At 38.2% G+C, this 16,631-nt stretch overlaps 1 protein-coding gene across 1 annotated transcript in view; it reads left to right on the forward strand.

The window, feature by feature from the left end:
• WDR64 (WD repeat domain 64) overlaps window positions 1-16,631 on the forward strand; it is a 195,162-nt gene that overhangs the window by 151,781 nt on the left and 26,750 nt on the right. The window contains exons 20-24 of the mRNA XM_006902445.1: window positions 1,858-1,963; window positions 7,829-7,887; window positions 9,314-9,423; window positions 14,840-15,028; window positions 15,088-15,122. Coding sequence (XP_006902507.1) covers window positions 1,858-1,963; window positions 7,829-7,887; window positions 9,314-9,423; window positions 14,840-15,028; window positions 15,088-15,122 — 499 coding nt within the window. The remainder of the gene's footprint in view (window positions 1-1,857; window positions 1,964-7,828; window positions 7,888-9,313; window positions 9,424-14,839; window positions 15,029-15,087; window positions 15,123-16,631) is intronic.

Here is a 16,631-nt window from a genome sequence, read left to right on the forward strand (position 1 = left end):
GGAGTTTAGGGCTGTTGTACATAGGGTCGCTATGAGTCACAGGTGACTCGACGGCACATAACAACAACAACAACATATTAAAATAAACATATTGAACCATTGCCATAGAGTAAATTTTTTTTTATAGAGTAAATTCTAACTGCTGGTGACTCTCTCCTGGGTTTCTGAGGCCATAGCTCTTAAAGGAAACAGACTACATCGTCTTTCTTCTGAGAAACAGCTAGTGGTTCAAAGTCTTAACCACTTATTTGGTTATAGCAGCCAATACATAACACCCAGTGCCACCATATGCACATTGGAAGTCGTTATGTTGTTATGATTGGTTTCAAACATTTTCTAAAGAAAAAGTAGTTTTCATTTACCAGAAAAGTTTAAATGAGTTCAAGTAGGGAATGGGCTGGGACTTGAACTGGGAGAACAGATGACGAAAGAAAGAATCTTAAATAGCCTGATGATGATAACTAACAAGAATCCTTAGTTGTTGATATCTGACATTGAGTCCACTATGATTCACAGCAACCCTATGAACAATAGCACTGAGCCCTGCCCTGTCCAGAGCCTAACTCACTGTCTCTGACACCCCTACCCCCATTATCCCAGGAACTGTGTTAGTCCATCTCATCCACAGTCTTCCTTTCCTGCACTGACCCTCTACCCTTCCAAACATGATGTCCATCTCCAAGGATTGGTCCCTCCTGGCAATGTACCCAAAGTATGTGAGATGAAATTTCAAAATCCTTACCTTCAAACTTGGTTTCATCCTTTCCAGGATAGACTTATTCTCTTTTCAGTCCATGATATATTCAATATTCTTCTCCAGCACCACAACTTAAAGGTATCAACCATTCTGTCATCCTTAGTCATTGTCTAGCTCTCTGATGCATAATAAGTAATTGAAAAGGTCACAGCCTGGATCAGTCACACCTTACTGGCATCATCATTCTTTAGCACTCTGGAGAGGTCCTTGACAGCAGACTTTCCCAATACAACTTGTCTTTTGATTTCCTGACTGCTGGTGCCAAGAGTGTTGATTGTGGATCCGAGCAAGAGAAAATTGTTAACAATCGTAATTTATCTCCACCTATTATGGTGCTGCCAATTGACCTAACAGTGAGAATCTTTATTTTCTTGATTTTGAGCTTCAATTCATATTGAAGACTGCAGTCCTTGACCTTCTGCAACAAACTTATGTTTAACATTAACATTGTCTGAACATGAAAGTAGATCCTCAGTGATGTGAGTCATTTGCTATCAGATATTACAAATGTAGCTTGGCATGGCGGCACATGCCTGTAGTCCCAGCTACTCGGTTTGTATAAAGATGGAAGATTTAGAGGATCACTTGAGTCCAGGAGTTCTGGGCTGTACTGTGCTATGCTGATTGGGTGTCCTCACTAAGTTTGGAATCAATATGGTGTCCTCTTGGGAGCAGGGGACCACCAGGTCACCTAAGGAGAGGTGAACCCAGGTGGAACTGGAGCAGATCAAAACTCCTGTGCTGATCAGATATTACAGATTTAAAGGTGGGTGGTGTGATGCCCACCCCAGCCCCAGCAGTGCATCAGGAGGAAGTTCTGCCAGTCTGCTCCTGTAAAGGTTATAGCTCAGAAAACGTCATGGAGCAGTCTACACTGCAGCTCATGGAGCCTCCATGACTGAGAATCAACTGAATGGCAACCACATTTATGTGTTTATGATAATCTCAAGATAAGTTCTGAGAGATAACTTCAAAGTGTTTTTATTACAACGAAGAAAATTTCAGTGTTAGAATTCTTTTGATATTTTCGTAGAAAAAAATTAAGATTGTATACATTTATTAACTCAGAAAAACTTTTATTTACCTTATTCTTTATTTAGGGGAAACTGCTGAAAGATATGCTACCTTTCACAAAGCATTCTGCCATTTCTCTGACATCACTGTACACAGACTCATGTGCTAGGGTGCTATTGGCTGGGAATGTGGGTAAGTCATAGTCTTATGTATTCACCTACAGATATCTTACCCTGTATGTTCTAAAAAATGGTTATGGGATAATATATGCCATTTATTTGAACAAAAGAAATACTCAGGAACATCTTGGATAAACATAAGAGAATATATGATGGATGGATTGCTGAACCAATAGAAGAGTGGTTATAGTTCATTTACTAATTTATTCTTAGCTCTCTACTTAGAGGAAGTATTCAAAATCTTCCATCTTTAATTGTGTCTATTACTGCCTTTTACGTTATCCCACTTTATAGAAAAGAATTTAAAGTCTTAATATTTAATTTTAAAGGGCTATGTTGCACTGATCTGTCTGTGATTAAATATAGCTGTAAAATGAGTGAAAGGGGAAAGTGAATTCTTTATTCTCAACATTATTGTTAGGTGCCATCAGTTCTGTGGCTAATGTCCTGTGGCTCAGGGGTCCTATGTCCCATCCTCACCATCTCTGCTGTGCTGGTCCATCTTGTTGAGGGTCTTCCTCTTCTCCTCTGACCCTTCATTTTTCCAAGAAATGTGTCACCTTGCAAGGATTGTTTCCTCAGTTAGCCTATTCAAAGTATATGAGACCAAGACTCAGAATTCTCTCATCTAAGGGCCACTCTGAATGTACTTCTTCCAAGATAGATTTGTTTGGTCTTTTGACAGTTTATGGTATATACAACAATCTTCACTAATACCACAACTCAAAGGCATCAATTATTCTTTGGTCTTCTTTGTTCACTGTCAAACTTTTACATGCATATAAAATAAATTTCAATATCATAGCCTGGGTCAGAAGCACCTCAGTCTTTAAAGTAACATCATTAAACTGCTCTTGAGTACTTTAAAGAGATTCATGACAGATGTGTCTAGTGCAAGATATTGTTTGTTGTGTTTCCTGCTGCTTCCATGATTATTGATTGTGCAAAGATCTGTAGTCTATCCCACCTGGATTTAGAGAATATCTCAAGAATAGATTCAATGATTTGAACACTAATGACTGAATTCCAGATGAGCTGTGACAAGGACATGATATTTTTAAAAAGTGGTTTATATCATTTAAAAGACAGAGAAGAAAGAAAATACAAAAATGAGTATCAGAAAAGACTTCGAAGCTTGCTCTGGAACATTGTTATGGTTGTTAATGTGTACCATTGAGACAGGACTGGCCCATAGCTGATGCCCTAGAGCATTTTCAGAGACAATGAATCATAAGGGAGAAGATTGCCTATCTTTCTCCTGAGGAACAGCTGATGGAGTCAAACCGTGTGCACTGATGTTTGTGCAATTCCTTCCCATAAGCCACTAGAGTTCCCTTTTCCACAAAAGCTACAATAAACCATTTGCCCTACCAATTATTCAGTTCTTTTGGATAACATTGAAAATAATTGCTTATAATTACATTTATTATTATTAGAAAAGGAACTGAAGAACAAATTCAAGCCTTGAGTTACAATACTTAACGAATGCTATTGAAAGCATATTGAAGGAACCAGGAAAACAAAACCAAAAAAAAAGATGGAAGGAGTATACAGAGTCACTATACCAAAAAGAATTGGCTGACATACAGAAGAATTTAATGGAAAAAAAAACACCATCTGATCAAGAGACAATGGGATGAAGGAGAAAGTTCAAGCTGCTTTGAAGGAAATGGCAAAAAACAAAGCCCCAGGAATTGATGGAATGTCAATTGACATATTTCACAAACAAATGCAACCCTGGATGTGCTTATCAAGCTGTTCCAAGAAATCTGGAGGACAACTACCTGGTCAACGTACTGGAAGAGATCCATATTTATTCTCATTCCCCCCCAAAACGGGTGATCTAATAAGAGTGTGAAAATTATCAAATGACATCACTGATATCACACAGAAGCAAAATCCTGCTAAAGATCACCCAAAAGCTACTAAAACAAGTACATCAACAAAAAACTAACCACCAGAAATACAAGCTCGGTTCACAAGAGGCTGTGGCACTAGGTACATTGTCGCAAATGCCAGATGGATCTTGGCAGAAAGCAGAGAGTATTAGAGGAATGTCTATGTTTTGTTGACTGTGCAAAGGCATTTGACTGTGTAAAACACAACAAATTGTGGCAAAAGATCATTTAAAAAGCAGAAGAGAAAGAAAAGACCAAGATGGATGTCAGATGAGACTGAATATTGTATTAGAGCACCGAGAAGTCAAAGCTAAAGGAAGAAAACAAGAAATTAAAGAGTTGAACAGAAAATTCCAAAGGGCAACTCGGGCTGACAAAGCAAGGTATACTAATGAACTGTGCGAAGAGCTGGAGTCAGAAAATCAAAAGGGCCGAACTCGCTCAGCATTTCTTAAGCTGAAGGAATTGAAAAACAAATTCAATCCATGAGTGGCAATACTTAAAGATGCTTTGGGCAGAATGTTAGATGATCCAAGAAGCATTAAAAGAATATGGAAGGAGTACACAGTGTCACTGTATCAGAAAGAATTGGCTGACAGAAGAATTTCAGGAATCAACCTATGAGCCTGTGATGAAGGAGCAAGTTCAAGCTTCTCTGAAAGAATTGGCAAAGAAAAGCAAGGCACCAGGAGTTGACGGCATACTAATTGGCATATTTCAACAAACAGACGCTGCCCAGGATGTGCTCACTAAGTTGTTGTACCAGGAAATCTGGAGGACAGACACCTGGCCAAATGACTGAAAGAGACTGGTATTTGTTCCCATTCCCAGGGTGATGTGACAGAGTGTGGAAATTATAAAACAATATCATTAATATCACATGCAAGCAAGATCCTGCTGAAAATTATCCCAAAACGACTGGAGCAACACATCAACAGAGAACTGCCATATGTGCAGGCTGGGTTTAGAAGAGGCTGTGGTACTAGGGACATTATAGCTAATGTTAGATGGATCTTGACAGAAAGTAGAGAATACCAGAAGAATGTCTCTCTGTGTTTCATTGACTATGCAAAGGCTTTTGACTGTGTGGATCACAACAAACTGTGGTTGACTCTGAGAAGAATGGGAATCCCTGAACACTTGATTGTGCTTATGTAAAACTTATACTTGAACCAAGAAGCAGTAGTCGGAACAGAGCAAGGAGACACTGCATGGTTCAAAAGTGGGAAGGGTGTCTGCCAGGGATGTATCCTGTCTGTATATCTTTCAATCTATATGCAGTACAGACTATTCAAGAGGCTACAGAATACCAGTTGACATATTTCAACAAATGCTGCCCCGGATGTGCTCACCAAGTTGTGCCAAGAAATCTGGAGAACGATCACCAAGCCAACTGATTGGAACAAATCTATATTTGCTCCCATTCCAAAGAAAGGTGACCCAACAAAGTGCGGAAATTAATGGAACAATATTATTAATATTCTCATTGTTAATTATTAGGGATCCAGCCCCTATACGTCAGGAGAATTCCGCCAAAAGGAGGCACCAGGTTGAAATGAAGATGTGGAGAGGCTAATTGCTGATGACAAATAGCAAGTTTAATATTCTGGCAAGGGTATATATATGTCTTAGGAACATGCCTGCAGAGGTAATCGCATTATCTCTTATCTGAGATATTGACTGATAGGAACATTCCCAGACATTCACACAAAACAAAGACATCTTCCAGGATATCCTATGATATCTATTGGAAAACAAGAAGGTATCACATTCCTAGAATTCTGAGGCCTTTGGTCCCTCCTTATTCATTAGCATACTGCTTCCTGGAGTTGTTTACTGTAGAAAGGATGGTCAAGCCAAGGTGAGTGGTCCTGCTGTTTTTACTATGCATGCTGATCCTGCTTTGTAGGTTAGCCAGGCCCTGACAGTTAATTAAACCCAACAAATCCAAGTAGCTCACACCTGATTGTGAATGGAGGGGGGAACCAAAACAATCAGTCTACACCGGACTCTCACCAGACTAAAAGAACCCACTTTCCAGAATTCAACTGCTTCACACATGAGCCTCCAAACTGGAGACTTAATCCATTCCAGCCACCTTTTAAATACAAAGCCTGATCATCAGGTCCTCATTGACTCTAAACCAAGAGGCTTCCGGCCTACAACTCATTGTTAGCTAAACCTGGCAGATCCAATCAGCTCACACCCAATTATGAACAAACAAACAAAAAAACAAAAAAAAAAAACAAACCACACCTAACAGTCCACTCCAGACTCTCACCAAAACAAGAGATCCCACTTTTCAGAATCCAGCTGCTTCATACATGAGCCTCATCTCTCATAGTTTGAGTCTCTTTACTGGGTGATGGTGGTTATTTGCCCAGGACACATTCCTACCATATAACCTATTTTACTTCTTGAGGTTTGTAGTTTTTGCCATCTGGAATTTGATCCAGCCTTGTCTATATTATAGCTAAAGGTGAACCCTGTTTTCACAGTGTTTAGCTCAGCTGCTAACTGAAAGGTGGATGGTTTGAACCCAAATTAATTTGTGAGTCAAAAATAAAACATTCTGCTTCAGTGACAATTGCAGCATTGGATATCCTATATTGTTGTTCTTATGTGCCATCAAGTTGACTAATCGCTACTTTATGAATAATAACTGTGAACCTTGCCCTATCCTGAACCAACCTCACCATCTCTGACACATCTGCCTTCATTGCCACAGTCACTGTATCCAGCTATCTCACCCAGATTTTCTCTCTCCTGTGCTGTCCCTATACCTTCCCAACTACGATGTCCTCCAAGGACTGGTCCCTCCTGGCACCATTTCCAAAATATGTGAGATAGAGGCTCAAAATCCTAATTTCCGAAGCAGTAACCTGGTTTCAGTCCTTCAATATGGATTCAATCCAGTATGGTTTCACCCTCTCCAGGACAAAGTTGTTAGTTCTCTTGACAGTCCATGGAAACCATAGGAGGTAGTTATATAAGTACCATCTGTTCTGCTGGGTCACTGTGAGTGAGAATCACCTCAACAGCAGCAAGTCAGGTTCTTGGGCTGGTCCTCTTAAACTCTCCCCTTGACCCACTACTATGCAATTCAGTCTACCTCATGGCAACCCTCCACCGGGTTTCCAAGGCTGCAGGATGCCCTTTCTTTATCCCAAGGATTAGATAGTAGGTTCAGGTACCAACCTTTCAATGAACACTCTAACACTTAACCTACCAAGTTCCTTATTTTGGCCTCAAGCTTCCTTTTCTCTGCATGAACAGATGTTCAAAGAACTTCTATGAGGATCATCTGGCCAGTATTTTTTAATGTCCACAGTTGCTGCTGCTTCTTAACATGAAGTTTTCAAAAGCATCATTTGAATTGTAGGCTGAAGGGCTCTATACCCGTTTGGGCTCCGTTTAGCAGTGGTCTTAGAGGAAGTGCAACAGGGGTGCTCCTTTGAAGCAAGGATGGTCAAACTTGGCTTCAAAGACTTTGGGCGTGTTATCAGGAGGCACTAGTCCTTGGTAAAAACCATCATACCTGGAAAAGTAAAGGAAGTGGAGAAGACCCTCAGTGAAGTACATTGACTGTAACAGTGAGCTTCAGCATGATGGAGTTTGTTAAGTACAGGGCAAGATAGGCAAGGTTTTAATCTGTTGTTCTTAGGGCCACTATAAATCATAGTCAACTCAGCTGCACCTAAAAACTACAATATGTTTTTCTGTTTTCATCTGGTCTGACTAATAGGAATTTTGACTGAGTGGATTACGTAACTACATTATGGCTTATTAACCCTAACTTTAAAAATGATTGCTACATACAGACAATTATAGAAACTTTCATTTCTGGTTTTAATTTTCAGTTTTATTTACCATTATAAATGTCTTAATCAGAACTACTTGACCATCTAGGTAGTATTTATTTAGATAATAGGATGTTTAATCAAAAGTTCTAAACTGTTAAATATTTACATTTTATACAGAAGGACACGTTATCCTTTGCAGTATCGGTTCCTTCCTAGATCTACCTCATGATGAAAAGGTAAGAATGTTGATTATAACTAGATAATATATAGATGGACGGTTAACTAGTTGTCTTAATATCTCCGAGGCCCACTTACTTAGGGCTCTTGAAGAACATTCTAGTCAAGCTTCATGATGTTATTGAAATAGAATGAGTTGGGCCTATTTCTTTTCATTCCTTATGATATATGGCTTCTTTTGTCCTCTCCCCACTACCTATAAATTAATAAGTAGCCAGACATACTTTTAGAGAAAATGGAAACCTGAAAAAGTCTCTTTCTATAACGTCCCTTTGAGCCTTTACCTTTCAGCCCTCTTCCTCTCATCCTAAATACAATTAATCATTCCAACTAATGACAACCCTTCTCTCAGGTCTTATCTCTCATTTTCCCATCAACTAACCCTCAACCAAGTGACTTCATAATTATCTATTAAATGAGTTGTTAAAAACATAAGCTAGTCCCTCCTCCAAGGTTATGTACATATTAATAAATAATTAGGAATGAAATTTTAAATGACTAACAAATCAACCTTGTTGCTTGCTAAAAATGAGGAGGACTTGAAGTACTTGTTGCAGAATATCAAAGAATACAGACTTCAATATGGATTTCATCTCAATGTCAAGAAAACAAAGATACTTACCAATGGAGTGATAAGCAACATCGTGATAGATGGAGAAAAAATTTAAACTGTCAACAACTTCATCTTGCTTGGATCCACAATTAACACCCTTGGTACAGCAGTCAGAAAATCAAGAGGCATATTGCATTGGGAAAGTCTGCAGTTAGAGACCTTTCCAAATTATTGAGGAGAAATTATGTCAGTTTGAGGATTAAGGTGTGTCTGATGCAGGTGAAGTTCTTTCCAATCACTTGCTATGCATCTGAGAGCTGGACAATGAATAAGGATGACAGAAGAAGAATTGATACCTCTGAGCTGTGGTGTTGGAGAATAGCACTGAACATTTCATGGACTGACAAAAGAACAAACAAATATATCTTGGAGAGGGTGCAGCCAGAGTTCTCTTTGGAGGCAAAGACAATAAGGCTTCACTTCACATATTTTGGGCATGTTGCTAGAAGAGGATATTCCTCGGAGAGGGTTGGCAAAGGAGAGGAAGACCCTCAACCAGGTGAATTGATATGGTGACTGCCTCAAAGGGCTCTAATGTGTCAGGAAGTGAGGGGATGGCACAGGATAGGACAGGGTTCAGAACTCTTGTTCATAGGGTTGCTATGGGTCATACTCAGCTTGATGGCACCTTACAACAACAAATCAAGAGGGGTGCTAATTGAGAGGAAGAACTTAAACAGACTTAAGGATGTTATGTAGTTGTTTATACCATACACTGTACATTTAGGTCTAATTTGGTCATTTTGCCCAAGATAGAATTTAGAGTCGTACATACTTATTTCAAATGATATGCTTTGATATCTGCCATTTAGAAGTTCAAGCAGCTGCTTTCCTGGCGTGCACATGCTTTAGAAATTGTCCAAGTTGTCTATGTGGAAGACAAGCAAGTGGTACTGACCGCCTCCGTTGATGGCTCTGTGAGGTATGGACCTGTGTGCTGTGAGTGCTGGGGGAGGTGGAGGATTTTACCTCAACTTAAGGTATATTGATTGCCTAAATAATAGTCTCAGGAAGTTGACTAAAAAATAAAATAAATTTTAAAAATTTAAAAATAGGGGTTTAAAAGAGTTTTTCAGGAGATGGCCATGAATTTTGCATTCTTTTCTGTACTGAGAGGTGGGATGTCACAGGCACTCTTGTCTGTGATAGAAAGTTCAATGATTCTTTAAAGAGAAATGAGGTTTTCTTATATTTTAAAGAATTAAGCTCTGAGAGATAGACCAAAGCCCAGGCAAGATCACAGAAGAAGATACAGGGTTGGAAGTCAAGAAACAACTGGTGTTCAGAAAAGTAAAACTCAACTAATTATTTCATTAGCAAAGAGATTGATTTTCCAAATCCTGTTTGTTTTTAATTGCCTCAATGATGCTAAAAAGCATATACAAAATACAAAATGCAGAGACAGAGAGAAAACTTCATGGAATTTCTTGAAAATCAATGTTGCATATTAAAATGTCCTAAAATTATAAGGGAGCTCTGGTGGTCCAGTGTTAAGAAGCTGCACTGTAACTCCAAAGTCATGCAGTTCAAATCCACCAGCTGCTTTACAGAAGAAGGATGGGCATTCTCCTCCCATGCAGTTTACTGCCTCTGAAAACTCATGGCAGGATGAACTATACGTTAGCTCTGCCTCTACTGCATACAACAACAAAATTATGATAATGAATTATCCATTTAACAGGATGGAATGACATAAAACCGAAAGAAGCAGATAGGCTCCAAAGTGTCTTTAAGAGTTTAAACTTATTGAAAATGAACAAAAATCTGTATGTTATAATTATTTTTTTATCTAATGGATTATTTATTCTAGAAAGGAATGGACTATTGCATGGATAAAAATATAGGGTGGATGTAGTCAGTTGCAAAAGAACTGTACTTATACCATTCACCTAGACTAAACAAACAGATGAAGATGAAAGATTAGAAATAACTTAGGGCAGTGAGCTTGCAAATTGGGTAATAGAGGGATAAAGGTTAAATATGACAAGATTTCGTTTTCTGTTTTGATTTTTTAAAATGTTTTTCATTTTGAATGAAGAAACAAATCATACTGTTTTTTTTCATATATTCATAGACATTTTGTTTTATAATATTATCATTGATTCATTAAATTCATTAATTACAATGTCTAATCTACCTTCATTGTATATTGCTGTTCCCTTCACTCAATCTATTGATTTATTACATTTTACTCTCCTTCCTTCCCTTCCTATCCCTATTAATTGCCAAAATAGATTGTCTCAGTACACAAACATTTCCTTAAGGGTTTTTTTCTTTTCTAAATTTTATTGTTATTTTAATGAGTTTTTATTCATTCGTTGTTGCACATTTTTCTTCCTGCCCTCCAATCCACTCGTCCCACAATGTGCATTATAGTTCTTAAGAGACACTAGACTTGATATCTGCAGTCCCTGGCTAGCTATGTGAATTTGAGGTTAATGAGTTTGGAAGTGGCCAGGGCTTGCAGTTTCAAGTCGACATTGTAAAAAGTGTATGTAGTTATTTGTCTTACAAGGAATTTGAAAGATTAAAAGCAGAGCATTTACATGGTATGATTTACATCTTGAAGAGATACTACCCATGATGGCAGAGTAGCTAAGTAGTTAGAGTGAAAAATGTGGAGTTCGAATTTGAAAGTGATCTGCTGTTGTTGTTATATGCCATCGACTAGCTTGTGACTCATAACGATCCTGTGTACAAGAGCTCTAAATGCTGTTCTATCCTGTGCCAACCTAGCCATCTCAAATGCACTTACTCCCACCACTCCAGTCACAGAATCGATCCATCTCACCAAAGGTCTTCCTCTCCTTCTCCTCCCCTCCACTCTGCCAAACATGATGTCCCTTTCCAAGGACCTCCTTGCAACATGCCCAAAATATGTCAGACGAAGCTTCAGAATCCTTGGCTCCAGGGAACACTCTGGCTTCACCCTCTCCAGGACAAACCTGTTTGTTCTCCTAGCAGTCCATGGTATATTCAACACTCTTCTCCAGCACCACAGCTCAAAGGCATCTATCTATCTCTTTCTATCAGCCCTATTCACTGTCCAACTCTCTGATGTCCAACATAATTGTGAAGACTATAATTCGGATCAGGCGCACCTAGGAAGTAAAATCATTAAGATGTGAACTTTAACTGGAACAGAGAGAGAAGTAACAAAAGATGTCACAAATGGCATTAAAATTTCTGGCATATACTATAGTTGTTGGGTGCTGTTGCGTCAATTACTACTCATAGCGACCCTCTGAACGACAGATCAAAGCTTTGCCCTTGCCCACACCATCATCCTGCTCTCTGCCAGGTTCCAGCCCACCGTTACAGTCACTAGGTCTGTCCGACTTGTTCAAAGTCACATCTCTTTTGCTAACCCTCTGTTTTTTTCCTAACGGTTGGCGCCTTCCACATGCCCAAGAATGCAATAAGAAGTTTCACCATCTTTACCACAGAGGAACACCATGGATGCGTTTTCTCCAAGGCAGATTTGTTTCTTCTTCAGGCAGTTCTAAATGGTGCATTCAATGCTCTTCATAAACTCTCTAACTCAAAGGCATTGATTCTTCTGTTTTCCTTACTCATTGTCCAACTTTCAGATGCATGCAAAGAATTGAAAATACCATGGCATATACATCAGGCACACTTTAGTCTTTAATGATAGTTAGCACTTTGGAGAGATTCTTGATTTTCCAAATGCAACATGTATTTTGTTTCTTTTTCTTTTTTTTTTTTTTTTTGCAACATGTATTTTGATTTCTTGACTGCAGGTGCTATGATTAGTGGTACTGGATCCAAATAAAATGAAGTCATTAACAATGTCAATCTTTTCCCTATCTATTGCCTAGTGATCCAGTGATGAGGACTTTTGTTTTCTTGATGTAGAGATATAAATCATGCTGAAGGATAAAGTTTTTGACCTTCTGTAAGTGCTTCAAGTTCTCTTCACTTTCAGCAAGGAGTGTTGTGCTTTCTGAATATCACAGATTGTTAATGAGTCTTCTTCCTATCCTGAAACCACATTCTTCTTCATATAGTACAACTTCTTGGATGATTCCTTCCGCATACATATTGAACAAATATAGTGATAGGACACAGCTCTGATGCATACCTGTCCTGATTTTAAATCATATCATATTCCTTTGTTCTGTTCAGAACCACTGCTTCTTCTTTCATGCTCTAAGACACATTCATTTCACAGGATACAATCAGTTGTGAAAAATTCCAATTGATTCTCTCATATTTTACCGCTTGGAGCTGGGAATCTACTCCCAGTTCTCTTAGCTTGTCTTCCTCTTATGTCATTTTCTACCCAGAGATGGAAATTAAAAAATAGGATTGTTGTTGTGGTAGTGTATTATAGAGTCAGAATCAGCCCATAGCTGACCCTCCAGTGGGTTTTAAGAGGAAGTTAATCACACGGGAGGAGATTGCCCATCCTTCTTCCAAAAAAGAAGATTAAACATACTGTTCTACCTTTCCATAAAATATACTTTGATGTTCCATTTAACATTCCTGTGGAATATCTGAACATGCCTGATGGCAAAACACATTATAGTGAGTGTAACATAGCATTTTAATGATTACATATATTTTTAATAGAACAAGAAATTTACTTGACTTAGTCTTCAAAGAGGGACATGTTTTAAATGTGGTAGAATACTTTTATTTTATTTTTTTTTAACCTTGGCATTATGGAGGTTGTCTTTGTTTCATAATTACAGATCAAGTCTTTTACTTTTTAATGTACCAGCTAAGTTGAAAAATCTCAAATTTTCTTCAGTAAATCATTTGGTATACAGGTTAATCTTCAATCTCCTTAAAGAAATGTTTTCTGTGATTATACTAACAAAGAGCCAAGTCAGGGTTTATGCAGATATTTTAAAGGAGGAGGTTGGGTTTATATTTGACTAATACTATCTTGAGGCACAAGCAATTATTCAATGCATTTGAAACTCTGGAAATAAATTAATGTGCAGAGGTCATGCCATTTCTCCCACCTTCTGGGAAGCTCTGGATAGTGTGAGCAGCTGCAGTTTGTTATGACTATATTGTAATGTTAAGTGCCTATAATAATTCACTTGGGTACTATATTTGCAATGTATATTTGGCAAAATATTATTTGTAATACTGGTTCACAAAATTTGAAGGCAAAAATGGATTGAGATTACAATATAAACTATAAGTCAAATTGTTTTCTTATCTATAAAGATTTAGCAATGTAAAATTACCTTCTGTGTGTCTGATTAAGTTAAAGTGATTGTAATATAAATATTTATTGGTGTGCTTTGAAAGCAAGATATTTTTTCATGGAAGAAGAACTTACCAAAGTGAATTTCTTTGTTATGTTCACGAAATAAAGAGAGAATGAGGTTCTGGAAAAAAAATATATATATATGTATACACACACACACACTTTGGTACACTGTTACATGGCTGCTACTATTACTCCAGTGCTTTAAACCATCTAAGCTCTTTAGAAAGTTCCCTTAGAGCAAATGGAAGGTGAAATAATGTATATGGGTATGCATCATTTTGCCATTTTATTCCAGAACTCAATAGTAAAAATTGGTATGGTACTGCCACAATGTAAGAATTAAATGTGAAAGTTGGGAGGCTTTGATAAAGTTAAGGCAGTACTAGGTGTCTCCTTCCACAAGTGCTGTTGACTCTGTCTGGTACAGAAAGTAGGCAGTGTGACATACTTATCTCAAATTAAATTAATACATTGTCAATGTAGGTTCTGGTTAGTATGAGTGGGCAGTGTGTTCTCATAGGAAAAATATGGTTCTCCTGGGGGGCGGGGGGAGAGGGCTGGGTGGGTAGAAAAGTGCAGCAATGAATGAATGGAAATTAAAATTCTTTGTAAATGTTCATTAAAATTATTAAATAAATAAAAAAATATGGTTCTTGTTTCAATAAATTTCTATTGTGTTGTTGTGGCTGTGTGCTGTTGAGACAAACTGACTCATAGCTGACCCTCCAGCAGGTAGGTTTTCAAAAGCATTGAATCACATGAGAGGAGATGGCTCGTCCTTCTCCCTTGGAGCAATTTGTGGCTTTGTGTCACATGCCTTTGGGATGGGAGCATGGCTTCTCACCACTAGACCACCAAATTCAAACAATACTGTTTCCCCACAGTGGTTTTGGGTCAGAGTTCTCACTGATAAAAAAGGTCTATGTTATGACTGGTTGAATAGTATTTAATAGGAAGATCCCTAGACTCTAGTTAAAAATCCCAGGTGAACCAATGAGAACCTATATAGTATAATCCACTGAACAAAGTAACTTGCTGATTTCCTCAATTCTTCAATTCCTCACTTCCTCCCCCCTTTGTCTTCCCTTAGGGTGTGGCAGGCCCTCAATGGTCATTACTGTGGATATTTTGGGCAGAGAAGGATCTTTGAATTATCACAACCAATTGATTTCATCTTACCTTGTGATGTTAGTGAATACCCCATAGAAATAAAAGAGGAAAGCAAGCTCACAGATAAAAAGCAAAAGTATGAATTACCTCTGATATTTGACCAGAAGAGGTAAGATGAGTAGACTATACTGATATTGTGACACTGATTTGGGCATGGGAAGTTCAAAGAGGGAAAATGCACCACTTGTCAATGGTTTTTAAATGTATTGTAAAGGAGAGATATAAAAACAAAGAACTATATTTCAGCATAGTAATGCTTCTGGGAACTTTTAGTTCTTTAGATAATCACATAAGGAGGAAAAGTAGTTAGCCAGAAAAGGAAGATCCACAGAGCAATTGCCTAAGCAAAAGACAATGAATATATGAAAGGCTGTGAATACATGATTTAATATTTTGAATTATTTAGAGAAGATTTAGGATAGGAGAATTGATGCCTTTGAGCTGTGATGCTCGAGAAGAGTATTGAGAATACCAGGGACAGCTAGGAAAACAAACAGATTTGTCCTGGAAAGGGTTAAACCGGGTGGCTCCTTGGAGGCAAGGATTCTGAGGCTCCGTCTAACATACTTTGGACATGTTGTAAGGAGAGACCAGTCCTTGGAGAGGGACATCATGCTTGGGAGGGTGGAGGGACAGCGCAGGAGGGGAAGGCCCTCTATGAGGTGGATTGATTCAGTGACTGGGATAGTCCGGATGGGAGTGTCAGAGACAGTGCGATTGGCACAGGACAGAGCAGAGTTTAGGGCTGTTGTACATAGGGTCGCTATGAGTTGCAAGGAACTCGACAGCACATAACAACAACAACGACAATATTTTGAAGATTGGAGTCCAGATTTAAATAAGTGGCTCTTCGAGTTGATAAAGTATAAATAAGTCAAATAACAGTAACATTTTCACACAGCAACAAAAGTTTTTAAACTTTATAGAATTCACCATAAAAGAGAAAAAAGGTCTGTAGACAAACAATTACCTCAGATTGAGTCTGAGGTGTATGTGGGACATCCATGGAAGGTTTTTTTGAGCACAACGGTCTGTCTGAAGCTCTGAACAGAAGTCAGAACTATAGATCTTTTGGAGCCATCTATAGTAGCATTTTCCCTGCAGATAAATCCCTCAAGTTAAATCCCTCATATCATGTGGATAAAGTGAGAAGAAGAAAATGAAGAAAGATGTCAAGATGCACTATTTTTTAAAGAGCAGATTAAGGTAAAAAAATCTGAAAAAACTGAGAAGGGTCTAATAATTAAAAGAAAGTACATAATTGACTGGTATTTAAATCAAGAGAGGAAAAATTTGCAAACAGAATGGTAGAGAGGTATGGCAGAGAAGTCACATACGAGCAGGAAAGTAAACCCTGGATTTGGTATATTTGTCAGCTGAAAAATCAATGATGATACTAAAAAAGGTATAAAAGGAACAGTGGGTAAAAATTCCAACACAGTGGTTGAAAATTAGAATGTGAGATGAAAAGACTACAGATTTTAATTTCTTCTTTTAATTTTAATTTTTATTTTATGTGTGTGTGTGTGTGACCAAATCGGATCTGACTGGTACAGGAGGAGATTGTCCCTCCTTCTCCAGCAGAGAACCTGGTGGATTCAAACTGTGCACCTCTGGGATTGCAGTGCAGCTTCTTGCCACTAGACCACCAGAGTTCCCCACAGATGATTTTTTTTTTGTTTTTGTAAAATAAAAATTTTTATTTTAATAGT

Source organism: Elephantulus edwardii, unplaced genomic scaffold, assembly GCF_000299155.1.
Source record: "Elephantulus edwardii isolate Elephantulus edwardi_28Jun2011 unplaced genomic scaffold, EleEdw1.0 scaffold00412, whole genome shotgun sequence".
NCBI lineage: Eukaryota > Metazoa > Chordata > Mammalia > Macroscelidea > Macroscelididae > Elephantulus > Elephantulus edwardii.